A 16,999-nucleotide genomic window follows, 5' to 3' on the forward strand; every position below is an offset into this window, starting at 1 on the left:
TCTTAATGCACTTTCTACAGCAGACCTGGGTGGAGTGTCTGAAGACTAGGAGGAGGGCAGGCAATGATACACAGAGTAATGCAGGAAATAAGGATTGGCTTCAAGATAGATACAGACAAAATGGAGAATCCTAAGAAGGATTTTTTCTTTTTGTACTATAGAAAAATCACTAAAATCAAAATGTGGACAGTGCAATACATGTTATGTAAGTAGAGCAAGTATTTATCTAGTAAAATTTGTGGGTTTTTGGGGGGGACAGTATGGCTGAGAGCTTCACTTTAAGTGATGCGTAAAGGGGATTCTGCTCCTGGATCAATTGAAGGTTGCATTCACTAGAAACTGAAAGTATGAATTTAGACGTTCTGCAATCAACAACTCTTTTCCTGTCTCTTTTAAGGTGCTTATTAAAGAGTACCTAAGGTTAAACATGACCGAGACAGTCATGACAGGCTCTGTCATAATGAGTACTGATGGGGGGGAGGGGTAATGGGTTTAAATACATACCTTTCCTGATGTCTCCGGGTCGCAGGTGACGCTACGCCCCTCCTCGGCAGTGCAGTCACGGTCATGTTTCTGAAGACTGCCAAAGCACCTCCGCCTACGTTGCCACATCCCACCCCAGCTCCGCAACAGCCAATGCTGAGCCTAGGTGGCAATTTTGATCAAAAAAATTGCCAGGGCCCATTCTCAGAGGGGGGGGGGGGGGGGAGGAGGTGTTCAGCTGTCTGGAGGGATCACCTTCCTGGAGGGATGAGGCTAAAACAGGTAAGTATTTAGCCTCGCGACCCCTTCCACCATCCACCAGATCACCTGGCAGAACTAAAGATGTCACCACCAGTGATACATTTCAGAAGGTAAATCAGGGTGAGGAAAGATTTTACAATGTGCAAACACTGATTAAATAATCTATAACTGAATATTAATAAAATAAGCAATTGTATCCTTTTGGTTATTTGCACTACAGGGTTTTGCAATTCGCTTTTGATCGAGACCACATTGCAAAACAACAAAAGTGGAAAAGTGTCCTAACAGAGATGTAGCAGTGTATTATAAAAGGTTGGCAGCAGCTGTAGCAGATAACTTGGCTTCCATTCAGACTATGCAATCCCACATCAGCAAACCAGAGGCTCAAGCTCAAGATGCTGAAGAGCGTAGCAGACGATGTAATGTTTGTATAATTGGCTTACCAGTGTTAGGCAAGTGTCACTTAGGAAGCTTGGGGTAAGAGCATACTTCAGAAGGAAGGTACACAAGCTTTACATTGGAAGGAAGGTTGGGTTAGTCATTAGCTACTGGACGACTGCGTCACACCTATGGGCGGGATCACGGCGGCTGCCCCAGAGCTTTGCAGGAGATTGCGGGCTCATCTCATCTCCACTTGGCCGTCATCAGTCTCCCAGCGGCTAGGAGACTGTTAGATGGCTAAACCGCTGTCTATTTACACCGTACAGTGCTGCGATCTATGGCAGCGCTGTACTGGGGGAGACAGGAGCGATCTGCTGTCATAGGCTGATGCCTATGATAGCCGATCACTGTCATAGGCTGGCTGGTGTGGGGAGGGAGGGAGGGTTTACAAAAATAAAAGTAAAATACCTTTATTTATTAAAAAAAATAACACAATAGATATTAGTAAAAAAAAAATAAACATTCTGGGAGCGATCACAGCCCACCAACAGAAAGTTCTGTTGGTGGGCAGAAAAGGCGGGGGGGGGGGGGGGGGTTCTGAGTTGTACGGCACTGCAGCAAGGCCTTAAAGCTGCAGTGGCCTATTTACTGAAAAATAGCCTGGTCACTAAGGGGGTGTAAGCCCACAGTTCTCAAGTGGTTAAGAAGGGAATAGGTTAGCATCATGGAGGCGGTTCAGACTAGGTGGCAGGAAGGGATTGATAACTGTCACCCAACAATGACAGAATGAACAGCTAAACAGATACCAAAAAGAACATTGCATGACTGATGGCAAACATGGAGGTGGAGACCATAGCATTGCCAAGCCGCCATGTGGACGAATTGGGATCGGTTGAAAAGGGCGCCCGAGCTGCCTGTATGAAAAGGGCGCCGCCATAGACTTCAATGTTATTTCTGGAAATATGGGCTACAAGGTGTAGAAAAGGGCGCCCGAGTTTTGATATAGGCTACAAGTGGGCTCCCCTTTGTAGCCCATATTTTTTCGGCTACAAGGTTTTCGGCTACAAGCGGGCTCCCCTTTGTAGCACATATTATTGACCTTTTTTTTGTAGCCGAAGTTTGTATATGGGCTACAAGCGCTGGAAGCCAAATTATTTCATTCCCCCACTATCCATGGCGGCCTGGAGGGGGTATAGTAATTAACACATCCCGGAGTTTTTTTCTAGCCGAAGTTTGTATATGGGCTACAAGCGCTGGAAGCCGAATTATTTCATTCCCCCACTATCCATGGCGGCCTGGAGGGGGAATAGTAATTAACACATCCCGGAGTTTTTTTGTAGCCGAAGTTTTTATATGGGCTACACCAGGTGCCTTTTTTGTAGCCAAAGTTGGTATATATATGGGCTCCACCAGGCGCCCTTTTTTACCGGCGCCCTTTTCATGTAGACCCGGCCGAATTATATGTGAGCGCGACCCATTGTCATTACTAGTGATAATCCTAGTCTGCTAATTAGGATTACACAAAATGTTGTGTACATTTTCGCAATTATGACCAAACGTAATTACAATTTGGAAATTCAATTGATATTGTGTAATCCATTATTAATTTTGCGTAATTTTTGCGTAATTTTGTGCCGACTTAAGTGGTTAATAGTTCATTATTTTTCAAAAATACCTTGTAGTTTTTGAGGAAATCAATTTTAAAAGTGCCAATGAAAAATGTTTTTAAATTTTCATTTTTCTGAAATTTTGCATCACAATTTCGCATCATAATTGAGAATTACTATGCAAAATTACGAGTTTGCTAGATTTGTGCTTACCACTAGCGATTACATAGCCAGCTTTTCAATAGGTATTCGCTTATAAAATGTAGATCCATTTTTTTTAAACCAATATGCCCACTTGTGTAATTCTACAGTACATATGTTGTGTTGTTTTTTATTTGTTGGCAGAATGAGGCATCACAATCACCTGAAGTCCCAATGGTGCCATGAGGACTGCAAAGCTGGAGAAATGATAGCAGGAGCAGCTGGTGGTCAGGTCATTAGAATTTCCAACTTCACATCCTTTATCCGACCAGCCATTTCTTTTAGAGTCCCAAAATACACAGGTTGATTTGTGAAAGGGAACAGGAGGCTGAAAAAGTGTACAAACATCTCAGTATTGCCAATACAAGCCACCGTGGGTATTGTCACTTGCACAGAGATTTGCAGACCGGCAGCAACTTTAATCTTGCAAATCTCTAGCACAGTTGCTGATTATGTTGAAAGGGGAACTGTGGAGAAAATTAAGTAGTTACATTGTTAGTTTGCTTGAGAAAAGACATTCGCTTATTGAGTCCAGCCAGAGTTTAAAAAAAAACAACCAACAAATAAAGAGATAAGCAAGCATTAGGTAAATTTTTCTCTGGCACACTCACATATCCCAGTTTATCCAGGAGAAGGCAATAAATTCCTTTGCAACTCCAGGTGGCAGTCAGATAAAATCCCTGGATCAACTTTGGGAATTAACTAGAATTTATAGCCCCAGATACCCTTCAATGAAGGGATAGCATCCAAACCTCCATTAAATGCAGACATCGAATTGTAGAATTGGTCATAACTACTTCATGTGGTAAAATATTACACATTTTAACAGCTCTTACTGTAAAGAACCCCTTTCTAAATAGATGGCAAATCCTTTTTTTTCTCCAAAAGCAGATCATGTCCCTTTGTGCTTTGTACAAGTCTAGGGGCAAAAAGCTGATCTGCCAAGCTTTTGTACTGCGCGCTGATGTATTGTATTATACATGAACATATGTATTATAGATGTTAATCAGGTCAACCCTTAGCAGGCCCGGATTTACATCACTGGAGCCTATAAGCACAGATGTCCTGCCACATTAGACTTCACTCTCCATGGACCTACAAACCTCAACTGAACCACACCACAAGTGCGCTGGCTGGCCCAGCTCTCACCTCCACCCTACTTCTCCTGCCCGGTTGTAATAGATAGCGGAGATGCTGCCGCAGCGGTGAGCGGCATGGCAGCTGTCTCAGCCGGCAGCCTTCGCCACGCAGTTACATGGTGGAGTTTTGCCTGGTCCGTCAGTTGCACATAGACTAAGGGCTACGCGCGCATGCACCAGGCGACAGGACCTTTATGCGAATAGAAGGGGAGTCAGCTGATCGGGCCGGTCAGCTGACTCCAGCAGTGCTCCTGATTGGTTGAGTGACTGGGACGGCGCTGTGGGGCGCTCTCAGTATATATAGGACCTGCCTGTCAGTAGCTCCTCGTCTGCTGTTGCGAATGCTACGTGTTAGCACTCAGACCTTAGTCAGATCCTAAAGTGTGCTAGAACCGGCAGGAGCTGGGGATCCACACTTAGTCAGATTCTGTTGATATCTAAAGTACTAATTGAATTGTATTATTTGTTATGACCTTCTGCTAGCCTTGACTACTCTTCTGCTTACTGATTCTGTGCTTCTGCCTATCTGATACTGTTGCCAACTCAGCCTGAACTCTACTCTGATTTAAGCCTTCTGTCTTTGTACTGTATCTGTCCGTTTGTTGCCGATTCTGCTTGTCTGACTCTACTGCCCTCACCAGTGAGCCTAGTCTCTGGTGAGGGATTCTCTGTACAGATTAATCACCTGCTCCTCAGGTGACCAGTAGCTGCAGTACAGTCTTAATCACCTGCTCCTCAGGTGACCAGTAGCTGCAGTACAGTCTTTATCACCTGCTCCTCAGGTGACCAGTAGCTGCAGTACAATCTTAATCACCTGCTTCTCAGGTGATTAGAAGTTGCAGTACAGTCTTGATCTCCTGCCCCTCAGGTGATCACCGGCTGCAGTACAGTCTGAATCACCCGCTCCATGGGTGATCAGTATATGTTGTCTTACTGTGCACCACCCGCTCCTCGGGTGAACTGATTACTAGTTCATCTGCATCTCCAGCTTGCTGGAGTGCTGATCCCTGTGTTCTATAGAGATATCTCCCTCTACCAGATTCTCTGGGGGAGTTGGTATCTCTATCTGTGATTCTTGTGAAAAAAACAAAAAAGACACAAGGAGACCGGGAGCCCGATCTGGTGTATTATCAAAGGGACACCAGGATATGTGTATAAAACAGAGATATACTCACAAAATTGGGTTGCTAGAGAAAGCAACCACTCTCGCATGTGAGGAAGTACCGTCCTCACTCGGCCTTGCTTCTGATCGTAAGTTTGGTCGCCGCTCCAGACAAAAATAGGCCACTCGGAGAATATCCAAGTGTGCACTCCCCTATACAGGGGTGGCAGAGATAGGGAGAAGGTAGGAGGCGCCCGTAGACATATGTCAATAGTAGATAATATAATAATAGTAGTATAATAGGAAAGAAGGTTCTCTAGTTCCTACCTTATAGTAGTGAAACCCACACGTAAGGTAGTAGTAAATACTTCTTATATTTTATTGGGGCTATCTTGGGCGCCCAAGATAGCGACTCTACACCTTAGGCACATCTATAGACCTGAGGAAGCGGCTGTGGCCGAGAAACGCGTTGTCATTTGTGCCCCAATAAAATATAAGAAGTATTTACTACTACCTTACGTGTGAGTTTCACTACTATAATGTAGGAACTAGAGAACCTTCTTTCCTATCTCTATCTGTATTACTGTCTGTATTACTGTTGCACCAAACACCTATCTTTACATTTGGTTGTGCTGTGTCTCGCTATACTTGCATTATTGGTGATTCTGCATATCACCACATAATCAGGTATAGTATCTGTATTATTGGTGATACTGCAGATCACCAATAATCAGAAAATCGGTTCTTGCTGACACCAATCGTTACACCGGTGTTGGTAGCTACAGATGCCCCTAAGTATTAAGTAGCTAGAGGTGTCTCTGACTAAAGGGTGATCTCATTAGTGTAATGCTGAAAGCTGGGTGAGTAACCTCTCATGTGAAAACATGTTCAATGCAAGCCTATAAGGACACTGTCCGCTCTCACTAGGCTAGTCTTCGCATCCGTGTTGCCGTTGTAACATCATACTTACGGGTCCCGCCTTCCATCACTGCCACTCTGTCAATTCTGAAGAGCCCGAAGGCTGACAGAGGCATGGGGATTCTCCACTGGGCTGCAATAGACCAATGGGAATCCTCAGCAACAGAGAGAATTCTCATTGGTTCATGTTGAACCAATGAAAATTCTCCCTGTTGCTAGGCAGAATTGACCTGCTGCAGCCTATGGAGAGCCAAGCTTCTGCTGGCCTCCAGGCTGTGGAAGGGACCGAGCGGTGGGATGAGCAGTGGCGTCGAGAGGTGAGCAGCGACCGTTAAATACAGACACGATCTACGTGCGCGCGGACCGGAACATGCCCCACCATCCAGATCAGATCCGTGTCAAACGCACCTGTTTTTCACAAAAACAGATCCTTTTGACACTAGGGATGGTCGGAAATGCCAATTTCCGATTCCGCGGTAAATCCACATTCCGCCATTGCCAAATACCGATTCCGCTTTCCGCTACCAATTTCCGCATTCCGATGCGGAATTTCCGCCGGAAATCGCGGAAATTCCGCCCGACTTTAACATCGATTTTCTCAAAAACTATAAGGTCTTTTTGAAAACTTTTTTTTTGCATCTTATTCAGGAGATTCAGGCGGATTTTTACTGTAATGTAAATGCAGAAAATAGGCAGATGCAGATTTTCTGCATTTTACATTACAGTAAAAATCCGCCGACTTTAGCGGTTAATAGCAAAGCCCCTGTAAGTCCTAGAAACACCAAATTTTCAGGGTTTGTTAAACAGAATCTCCTGAACAAGATGCAAAAAAAAGTTTCAAAAAGACCTTATAGTTTTTGAGAAAATCGATGTTAAATTCGGGCGGAATTTCCGCGATTTCCGGCGGAAATCCGCCTAATGCATTTGCATTACCGATTTCCGCATTCCGATGCGGAAATGCAATTTCCGATCGGAATTTCGGAAATTGCATTTCCGCGGAATCCGAATGAGCATCCCTATTTGACACAGATCCTATCTGGAATGGGAGAAGTGTGGACTGACCCTAAGTGAGACCTTTAATCATCATGTATAGCCCATAAAGAGTCACCGTAACAACATAAAGTGGAATGTAATGCACTATTGAGGATATCCAACTTACATTAATATTCCTGGTTTCAGCATCAGAAACACTTCATATATGTATATATTGCTGTATATTGTTATGCAACCCCACCCTCTCAGTGATGTTTAGCCTAGGCTATTTAATTATGCAGCCTTCTGTCCCCAGAGCACTGTGGGAGACCAGGTGTTGTTTCTGCTCACTTCAGAATACACCGCAAGAATAAAGAAAAAAACATGTGCAATGATGCACCTGCCAGCAGTAAAGAGGTCAGAATCTGTGATAAACTTAAGAATGTAATTGGGGTGAGGAAAGATTTTACAATGCGCAAACATTGGCTAAATAATTTATAGACAAATACTGTAAAAAATAAGAAATGTAATTCATTAAGTTATATTCAGCAAAATTCCTCTGTAAAAATCCATGGAGGAAAAATAAAGTGTGAACATAATAACTATACTTTATACGTGCTGAGTACAGGGCATACTGACCTTTAAGTAGGCAAATTTGAAGGTCACCGGGGAAGTTAGGTTTTCCGTTTTGAGACTTGTGATTGCAGCAGACACCACCTGCGAATTAACATACCCTACCCTATTCTCTCCAGAATCTTCTTTGGCCAATAGAGCGCCATTTAGGTTTGATGCGAGATCTTTGTAAGTGATCAAAATCGCACCACCTAGTAGGAAAAAGAGGTCTGTGTAAGCCAATCTATTTTCTACCTTGACTAGCAAAATGATTATGGAAATGTATAAAGTGCCATAAGTGCCATAAGAATTACCCAAGGTGAGCCTTGGGTTAAAAACCATATAGTTACCTAAGAAGATGGAAGCTTCTGGATGCTGCAGATCAGGGGTGGGCAAACTACGGTCTGCGGGCGCTGAGGTCCGCTGACAGAGGGCTGCATTCCCCTCCTCGCTCCTTCTCCCTCCTTTCATTCTTCTACAAAGACATGCAGCGCACGTACAAGAAGTAACTCACCCAATCACTCGTTCCAGTGGTGATTGCATTGGCAACAATGGCGTCATGTGACACACCATCATTACGTAACAGCATTGCCATGGAGATCGCCACTGGAACGAGCGATTGGAGATCGCCACTGGAACGAGGGAGGAAGAGAAAGTTGCAGCAGGATGCATTTTAGAGGAATGCCGCCTGATCCTACTGTAGAGGCTTCCCACGCTGTCCTCTCGGATCACCACTGCCGCTCATGGTCAAGCATTGAAGATCTGCGCCACGCTCCTCTTCATGCACAGCCATACTGCCCCTGCATGGGAATGCCTGCGCAGTATGCCAGAGCTATTTGTGCATGACCAGCTCTGTGCTACTGTGCAGCCACGCCTGTGCTCATGCGGATGCAGCCCAGCCATGCTTGTGCATGAAGCAGAGCGTGGCCCAAATCTTCCAGAGGGTCCTGGCAAGCAACGGCAACGAGGATACGGGAGGCCTCTAAGGGATCCATAGGCTTCTCCTTTCTTAGGTAAATATCTGCTTTTCAAACCCAAGGTTTATGTCGGGTTCACTTTACGTGGACAGAGTGTGGTTACTTTTTTCAGTGCATTTCTTGATCTGTATAAATCTCAAAATCCACATGTTTGTAGCATAAGATAGGATAGCCAGGTAAATAGTATTGCTTAAAAAGGAAATACTGTAAATATGACAGCCTCCTTATACCTCTCACTTCAGTTGTCATTTAATAGTCATATTCCCATTTACTTTTATGTAAGGGTCCTTTCACCTTGCATTAGTTGCATTGCAGAAACCTTCACTGCCGATACAATTCCATGGGACTGCTAACACCTCTGCATTATAACAGATTGCGTTATTGTAACTCACTGCACCCAGGCTCTTAATTCACGTGTATGTCCAGTAGAGATGGCCCTAACCTCCGATTTTAGGTTCGCGAACCCGGTTCGCAAACCTACCGCAAAAGTTCGGTTCGCGCGAACTTTCGCGAACCGCAATAGACTTCAATGGGGAGGCAAACTTAAAAATTTAGAAAAAATTCTGCTGGCTAGAAAAATTATGGAAAAGATGTTTCAAGGGCTCTAATACCTGGAGGGAAACATGGTTGAGTGGAATACACATCAAAAGTACCATAAAAAAATCTGGATTTGACACAAAGCAGTGTTTTAAGGTCAGAAATCTCATTGAATGTTCAATTGCAGGCCTACACTGCTTTACAACAGGAAGTGTACTCCTCCCTCACTCTCCGGAGGAGGAGGGTCTTGTCTTCCAGGGAATTGTAGGATTTCAAAAGCCAGCTTACATACCTTGGCCGGGAATTGAACCCAGGTCTGAGTGCGTGGTAGGTAGCTCACTTCACCACTATATCACCACCAACACTACATGCTGAAGCCAGCCTAGCATGTACCATTATGATATATCCAAGAGAAAAACAAGCTTGCTTAGGGATTTGTAGGATTTCAAAAGCCAATTCACATTGGCCAGGAATCGAACCCAGGCCTACAGAGTAGTAGGGTGCTATCCTAACCATTATACCACCAACACACTACAATGCTACATGCTGAAGCCAGCCTAACATGTACCATTATGGGTTCAATTCCCGGCCAAGGTATGTAAGCTGGCTTTTGAAATCCTACAATTCCCTGGAAGACAAAACCCTGAGGAGGAGGAAGCTGAGGTAGGGTGCAATATAAGGAATAACAATCAGCCAGGAGCAAGCTAACAAGCCTACAAGAGTCTAGCTAACCTTTCCCTAGCAGAGTCTGTCAGCAGCTGTCCCTTAAGTAATTACTGTAGGCAGACGAGTGAGTAAAACGGCAGGAGAACCTTGCCTTTTATAAGGGGGGGTGAGGCTCCAGGAGTGAGTGTAGTCTGATTGGCGACAATGTGCCTGCTGACTGTGATGTAGAAGGTCAAAGTTGTTCTTAATGGAGCATTATGGGGGCGAATCGAACTTCCGCAAAAGTTCGCCTTCGCCGGTGAACGCGAACCACCTAAAGTTCGCCTGGAACCGGTCGCGGGCAAACCGTTCGGGCCATCTCTAATGTCCAGTCTCCATTGCAGTTTGCGCACATTATAATGCGTTTGTTATTGAACATGCACAGTTTCAATCCAGTGTCTACCACTTCAGGTGCGAACACACTCTCAATTTCTGTCACCAGCAGGGATTGGGACTCTCAGTCCCTAACGGCCAAGTTATTTATAGAGACATCACTAGCCTGTAGGCTAGCAATGCGTTCTGTTGCTATGGACAAGGGAGGAGTGATGATGCATGATGAAACGGAACAAAATGGGAGGGATATGGAGAAGAAGAATGGCCTCGGACACCAGGGGCGTTTCTAGGGTCCTTGGAGATCAGTGGCACCTGTGGGCACCAGGCGGGGAGGGCAAAAAATGGGCGTGGCCATGCGGTGAGTGGGCGTGGCCATGGGTGGGGCCAAATGTACAAGAACTTAGCAGCGGTGTAAGCTACGGATAACGGGCCTGCCCATCGAAATATTGGACGGAGCCCCCTGTCCTTTATTTCGATCATTTACAATCAGTATAGGCATAGATCAAAGATGTATACGCACATACAATTTTGATTGGTCAATCACTGACCCCCAATTTCCCACCCCCGTGCAGTAAGTGGGCCAACAGACAATGAATTTTATGAACAGAGCTAAAATTGGCTAATCAAAATTGTATGTGTGTACCAGGCTTTACAGCTAATACTGTACATACTGAAAGTAGCAGGGATCAGCATACAATACAGCTGGTTTACAATCAATAAAGGCACAGAGTAACACCTTACACTGTACACACTGGAGGTAAATCAGCACACAGTGCAAGCACTAGAGAACAGCGTATACTGTACATACTGTAGGCAGCAGAATTCAGCACACTGCAGCTAGCGTGCCAAAAATATGACGATCACGTTGTGCGGCGTGCTTATCGCGCCGCACCAAAAATGGGTGGGCCATGGACCAGAATATAGGTGTGGTAACGGGTGGAGACAAATTTACATGAACCTAGCAATGGTGGGACATCAGATTAGGACAATGGTGGCGAACCTTTTGGAGGCCGAGTGCCCAAACTGCAACCCAAAAGTCACTTACCGGTATCTATCGCAAAGTGGCAACAGCAATTTAAACTAAATACTGTACAAACGTTTTAACTCATACATGAACATTATGGAAAATCCAAGTTGAAAATAAACTGTGAAGATAAACAATTTCATCCATCCTACTCCTGAAAAATGTATTCAATTTTTTAGAACCTCCCAGTTTTATTTTCTGTTTTAAAATGCTAAAAAAGTAGGTTTAATGCTATTGTCTCATATGATAAGGATTCAGCTTTTCCCATAGTCTCGCAGTTAGCAATCATGTGACCCCCAACAAGACATATTCAGCAATCATGAGGCCCCCAACAAATCAGGAGGCCCCCAACAAGACAAATTCAGCAATCATGAGGCCTCCAACAAATCATGAGGCCCCCAACAAGACAAATTCAGCAATCATGAGGCCCCCAACAAGACAAATTCAGCAATCATGAGGCCCCCAACAAATCATGAGGCCCCCAACAAGACAAATTCAGCAATCATGAGGCCCCCAACAAATCATAAGGCTCCCAACAAGACACATTCAGCAGTCATGAGGCACATAAATAGACAACATTTCACATAAATAGGCAGAATGCCCCCTTAACCTTCTGCCGCCCGCGTCACGCCAGTAGGCGTGGCCGCGGCGGCAGCCCCAGGACCACCTAACGCCAATTGGCGTAAAGTCCTGGGGCTCTGTTTTGCATGAGATCGCGCGCATGGTGCGCGCGCATCTCATGCTCGGAGGGCGGAGCTCCGCCCCGCCTTCAGTCTCCGAGCGGCTATTGCCGCTCGGGAGACTGTTAGACCGCGGTCACGCCGTCTATTTACTAGGTGCAGCGCTGCGATGAGCAGCAGCGCTGCACTGGGGACAGCCGTGTGACACAGCTGTCCCCATGGGGGACAAGAGAGCGATCGGCTCTCATAGGCAGAAGCCTATGACAGCCGATCGCCATAATTGGCTGGCTGTGGGGAGGGAGGGAGGGAATAAACTTAAAGAAACAGGGGTTTTTAAGAAAAAAACCAAAACAATAATATTTATTTAAAAAAAAATAAACATGGGGGGAGCGATCAGACCCCACCAACAGAGAGCTCTGTTGGTGGGGAGAAAAGGGGGGGGGGGATCACTTGTGTGCTGAGTTGTGCGGCCCTGCAGCTTGGCCTTAAAGCTGCAGTGGCCAATTTAGCTAAAAATTGCCTGGTCACTAGGGGGGTTTAGCCCTGCAGTCCTCAAGTGGTTAATATGGTAGCCCCCCCAAGTTAGGTAGTGAGTGACAGGGACCCCCAGGTTAGCTAGTGAGTGACAGGCACCTCCAGTTAGGTAGTGAGTGACAGGGATCCCGATAGTGAGTGACAGGGAGCACCCTTAGGTAGTGAGTGAGTGCCAGGGAGCCCCTTTAGGCAGTGAGTGAGTGACAGGAAGCCCCTTTAGGGAGTGAGTGAGTGACAGGGAGCCCCTTTAGGGAGTGAGTGAGTGACAGGGAGCCCCTTTAGGGAGTGAGTGACAGGGAGCCCCTTTAGGGAGTGAGTGAGTGACAGGGAGCCCCTTTAGGGAGTGAGTGAGTGACAGGGAGCCCCTTTAGGGAGTGAGTGAGTGACAGGGAGCCCCTTTAGGGAGTGAGTGAGTGACAGGGAGCCCCTTTAGGGAGTGGGTGCGTGCCAGGGAGCCCCTTTAGGGAGTGGGTGCGTGCCAGGGAGCCCCTTTAGGGAGTGAGTGAGTGACAGGGAGCACCTTTAGGTAGTGAGTGAGTGCCAGGGAGCCCCTTTAGGCAGTGAGTGATTGACAGGAAGCCCCTTTAGGCAGTGAGTGAGTGCCAGGGAGCCCCTTTAGGCAGTGAGTGAGTGACAGTAAGCCCCTTTAGGCAGTGAGTGAGTGACAGGGAGCCCCTTTAGGGAGTGAGTGCGTGCCAGGGAGCCCCTTTAGGGAGTGGGTGCATGCCAGGGAGCCCCTTTAGGGAGTGAGTGAGTGACAGGGAGCCCCTTTAGGGAGTGAGTGAGTGACAGGGAGCCCCTTTAGGGAGTGAGTGAGTGCCAGGGAGCCCCTTTAGGGAGTGAGTGCGTGCCAGGGAGCCCCTTTAGGGAGTGAGTGAGTGCCAGGGAGCCCCTTTAGGGAGTGAGTGAGTGCCAGGGGAGCCCCTTTAGGGAGTGAGTGAGTGACAGGGAGCCCCTTTAGGGAGTGAGTGAGTGACAGGTAGCCCCTTTAGGGAGTGAGTGAGTGACAGGGAGCCCCTTTAGGCAGTGAGTGAGTGACAGGGAGCCCCTTTAGGGAGTGAGTGAGTGACAGGGAGCCCCTTTAGGCAGTGAGTGAGTGACAGGGAGCCCCTTTAGGGAGTGAGTGCGTGCCAGGGAGCCCCTTTAGTGAGTGAGTGAGTGAGTGAGTGACAGGGAGGCCCCCCCTCTAGCCGCCGCCGCTCCCCCCCTACCTCTCAGCAGACCTCAGGATCAGCGGCGACCCGACCAAATGTACGAGCAGGCGCTGGACGCACCCGCTCGATATGCGGAAGTGATGTCACTTCCGCATATCAGTGCGGGCGCTGGGTCCTAGCGCCCGCACGAATGGTCGCCGGCTCGCCGCCTGATCCTGAGGTCTGAGACTGTCAGTGACGCGGCGGCTGGAGGGAGCCGCTGAGTCTTGACAGAGGGGGCGGCCGGGCGGAGATCCGTGGCACCCCAGGAAAGATTGGGGGCACGTGCCCCCCTAAAACAGGGCTAGCGACGCCCCTGTCGGACACACTGAAGGTGGAGGTACCCAAAAATATATAATTTTAAACAGTTTAAAAAGTAAAGGCGGTAGTTGGCTTAGCTCTCCTGTCCTGAAGATTACTAGTCAATACAACTTCAAAACAGCTAGAAAATGTTCTTGCACAGTAGGACATTGCATTTTGCGAAGCCTATGACAGCCGATCGCCATAATTGGCTGGCTGTGGGGAGGGAGGGAGGGAATAAACTTAAAGAAACAGGGGTTTTTAAGAAAAAAAACAAAACAATAATATTTATTTAAAAAAAAATAAACATGGGGGGAGCGATCAGACCCCACCAACAGAGAGCTCTGTTGGTGGGGAGAAAAGGGGGGGGGGATCACTTGTGTGCTGAGTTGTGCGGCCCTGCAGCTTGGCCTTAAAGCTGCAGTGGCCAATTTAGCTAAAAATTGCCTGGTCACTAGGGGGGTTTAGCCCTGCAGTCCTCAAGTGGTTAATATGGTAGCCCCCCCAAGTTAGGTAGTGAGTGACAGGGACCCCCAGGTTAGCTAGTGAGTGACAGGCGCCTCCAGTTAGGTAGTGAGTGACAGGGATCCCGATAGTGAGTGACAGGGAGCACCTTTAGGTAGTGAGTGAGTGCCAGGGAGCCCCTTTAGGCAGTTCTAAATGTGTTTTGCCCTATTTCTGTGTAATAACATCTTCCAACTGCTTTAGCCGCTTGAGGACCACAGGCTTGCACCCCCCTAGTGACCAGGCTATTTTTTACAATTCAGCACACTGCAACTGTAGCATTTCGCTGCACGGCCATACAACTTAGCACACAAATTAATCTGCCCTCCTTTTCTTGCCACCAACAGAGCTTTCTGTTGGTGGCATCTCATTGCTGCAATTATTATTATTTTTTTTTATTAATTTAATTTTTTTTTATAAACCGCTTTGTTTAAAAAAATAAATTCTCACGTCCATATCATTTTACATCGGCAGAATCCCCAGTGTTTGATGTCAGAGGGAAGAGAGCCGGTTGGCCATGCCTCTATCTGGTTGTTATAGGGACACTGGCAACATATGATTAGGTAAGACGCCTGTGCTTATTTTCAAACATGTTTATTTTCAAATGAGCTGATTGCTTGATTGACACTGATACAGAAAACGGCTTTTTGATTGTACCCGTCCGTGAGGTGGGAAAGTGTTTGCAATGTAAGTTTATTTATTCTGTTTAATGCACTTATGTGGTGTATATGTTTTTCTGCCTAAGCCTTGACAAAGGGGACCTCTTGTAGGCCCCAAAACGATCATCGGCCAAATGGTCAGATCACAAACTGCATATGTGTGTGGGATGGGAGAATAAATCTTCTAATAGTGTTCCAGCAAGTCTGTGTGCGGACTCCTCCTTCCACTTTTATCATATAATTTCACAAACATTTTCTCATGTGATGTGACATTTTTGTGAATGTTATTGCGAAATGAAAATGGCCATATTTACCAATCACTAGTTAGCAGCAATGCTGAATACCATTAGGGGCAACTGTAACCAAAGATTGGTAGCTTTTGGACATGTCTGCTGTATGTGTCCTGTGAGTCTGAGCACTAATTGTGGCAGGAGTGAGACCTCTCTGTACCTTTGGGTCCGGGCACAAGATCACAGGGCACCTCCATACTATTCTCTGCTGTCATCAGTGTAAAGAACGGGACATTGGGACCACAGCTCTCCGAGGAGACTTTCATGACAATATCTAGTAGATAAAAAGGTTTAGTTAAAGTAAACCTGTGACATTGAAAATCCACAAAGTCCCATACTTTATTATTATTATTATTATTATTGTATTTATAAAGCACCAACATATTATGAAGTGCTGAACAAAAAATAGGGATACATACAATGTAAACAAGGGGTGACAGACAGAGAGGTAGCAAACGCTTATACAATATAGCACAAGGTTATACATGCAATCAGGGTATAAGATGCATGATCATGTGATTTTACAGAGACCCAGCAAATCAAGTCAGAGTTAGTCCATGAGAAGGGTGTCATGGCTGGGGTTGCAAGATTAAGAAGGACACACTGGGGGGGGGGGGGGGAGAGACCCTGCCAAAGGTTTACAATCTAAAGGGTGGGAGAGGGGCATAAGGTAGGGCAGTGGAAAAGGTGCTTGACTGAGAGAGTTAAAGAGAAAATGTAACCAAGAATTGAGCGTCATCCCAATCGGTATCTGATATCCCCTTTCCCAAGAGAAATATTTCACTTTTCACAAACGGATCATCAGGGGGCTCTGTATGGCTGATATTGTGGTGAACCCCCCCCCCCCCCCCCACAGTGTGATATCATGGACCATCGGTTTACTCGCTTGAAGGTGTTGAAGCAAGAAGTGAGTGATACTTACCTCAGTCAATCCTCCAGAGGCTTCCCGGACCCTTCCACTTTAACGTTTCAGTGCTGGAAACCCCCCCAAAGCCTGCAGCTGCGCTCCTGTACAAGAAGAAGCAGTAGCACAGTGCCATCACTTGGGCTCAGTGAAGAAAGCCGAGCCTGTTCAGCTCCATGTTACTGCGCAGATGCAAGCATTCAGCGCCGACACGGTGGGGCGGTGCTCCGGACTAGCTTTGGGGGTCCCAGTAGTGAAAAGATGAGGAGAAGTTAAAAAAGTTGTAGCCAAAAATGGGCGCAATTTTATTTATCGTAATATAGATAGCCGTTATGCTATTTCGCAGGCGGCTGCAATTAAATGTTATTTAACAATGTATGGGGGGATTGGAGAGGGGGGGTTAAGGTTAGGCACCACGGGGGGGTCTTAGGTTTAGGCACCACCAGGGGAGGGTTCTGTGTGAGAGTAGGGAGAGGTTAGGTTATAGTTAGGGTGTACATTATCGATAATGCAATACCGTAATTAAATTGGTATTTACCATTTTTGTTATAGTTTTTGTTTCATTAACGTTGCACTTACATTGTTATTTACCTTTATTGTTAGTAATATTGTTATTTAACGTTGTGCCTAAATTAGTTTTGCAGCTTTTTCTAATGTATGTGAATGGCGAGGTGGAGGGGGAT

General features: G+C 46.3%; 1 protein-coding gene across 3 annotated transcripts in view; it reads right to left on the minus strand.

The window, feature by feature from the left end:
* LOC137562807 (adhesion G protein-coupled receptor E2-like) overlaps window positions 1-16,999 on the minus strand; it is a 146,602-nt gene that overhangs the window by 27,157 nt on the left and 102,446 nt on the right. For all 3 annotated transcript variants that reach the window (XM_068274515.1, XM_068274513.1, XM_068274514.1), the window contains 3 exons: window positions 15,573-15,686; window positions 7,704-7,888; window positions 3,097-3,261 (listed from right to left, as the gene is read on the minus strand). In XM_068274515.1, the coding sequence (XP_068130616.1) occupies window positions 3,097-3,261; window positions 7,704-7,888; window positions 15,573-15,686 (464 nt within the window). The remainder of the gene's footprint in view (window positions 1-3,096; window positions 3,262-7,703; window positions 7,889-15,572; window positions 15,687-16,999) is intronic.

Source organism: Hyperolius riggenbachi, chromosome 3 (genome assembly GCF_040937935.1).
Source record: "Hyperolius riggenbachi isolate aHypRig1 chromosome 3, aHypRig1.pri, whole genome shotgun sequence".
NCBI classification, from domain to species: domain Eukaryota; kingdom Metazoa; phylum Chordata; class Amphibia; order Anura; family Hyperoliidae; genus Hyperolius; species Hyperolius riggenbachi.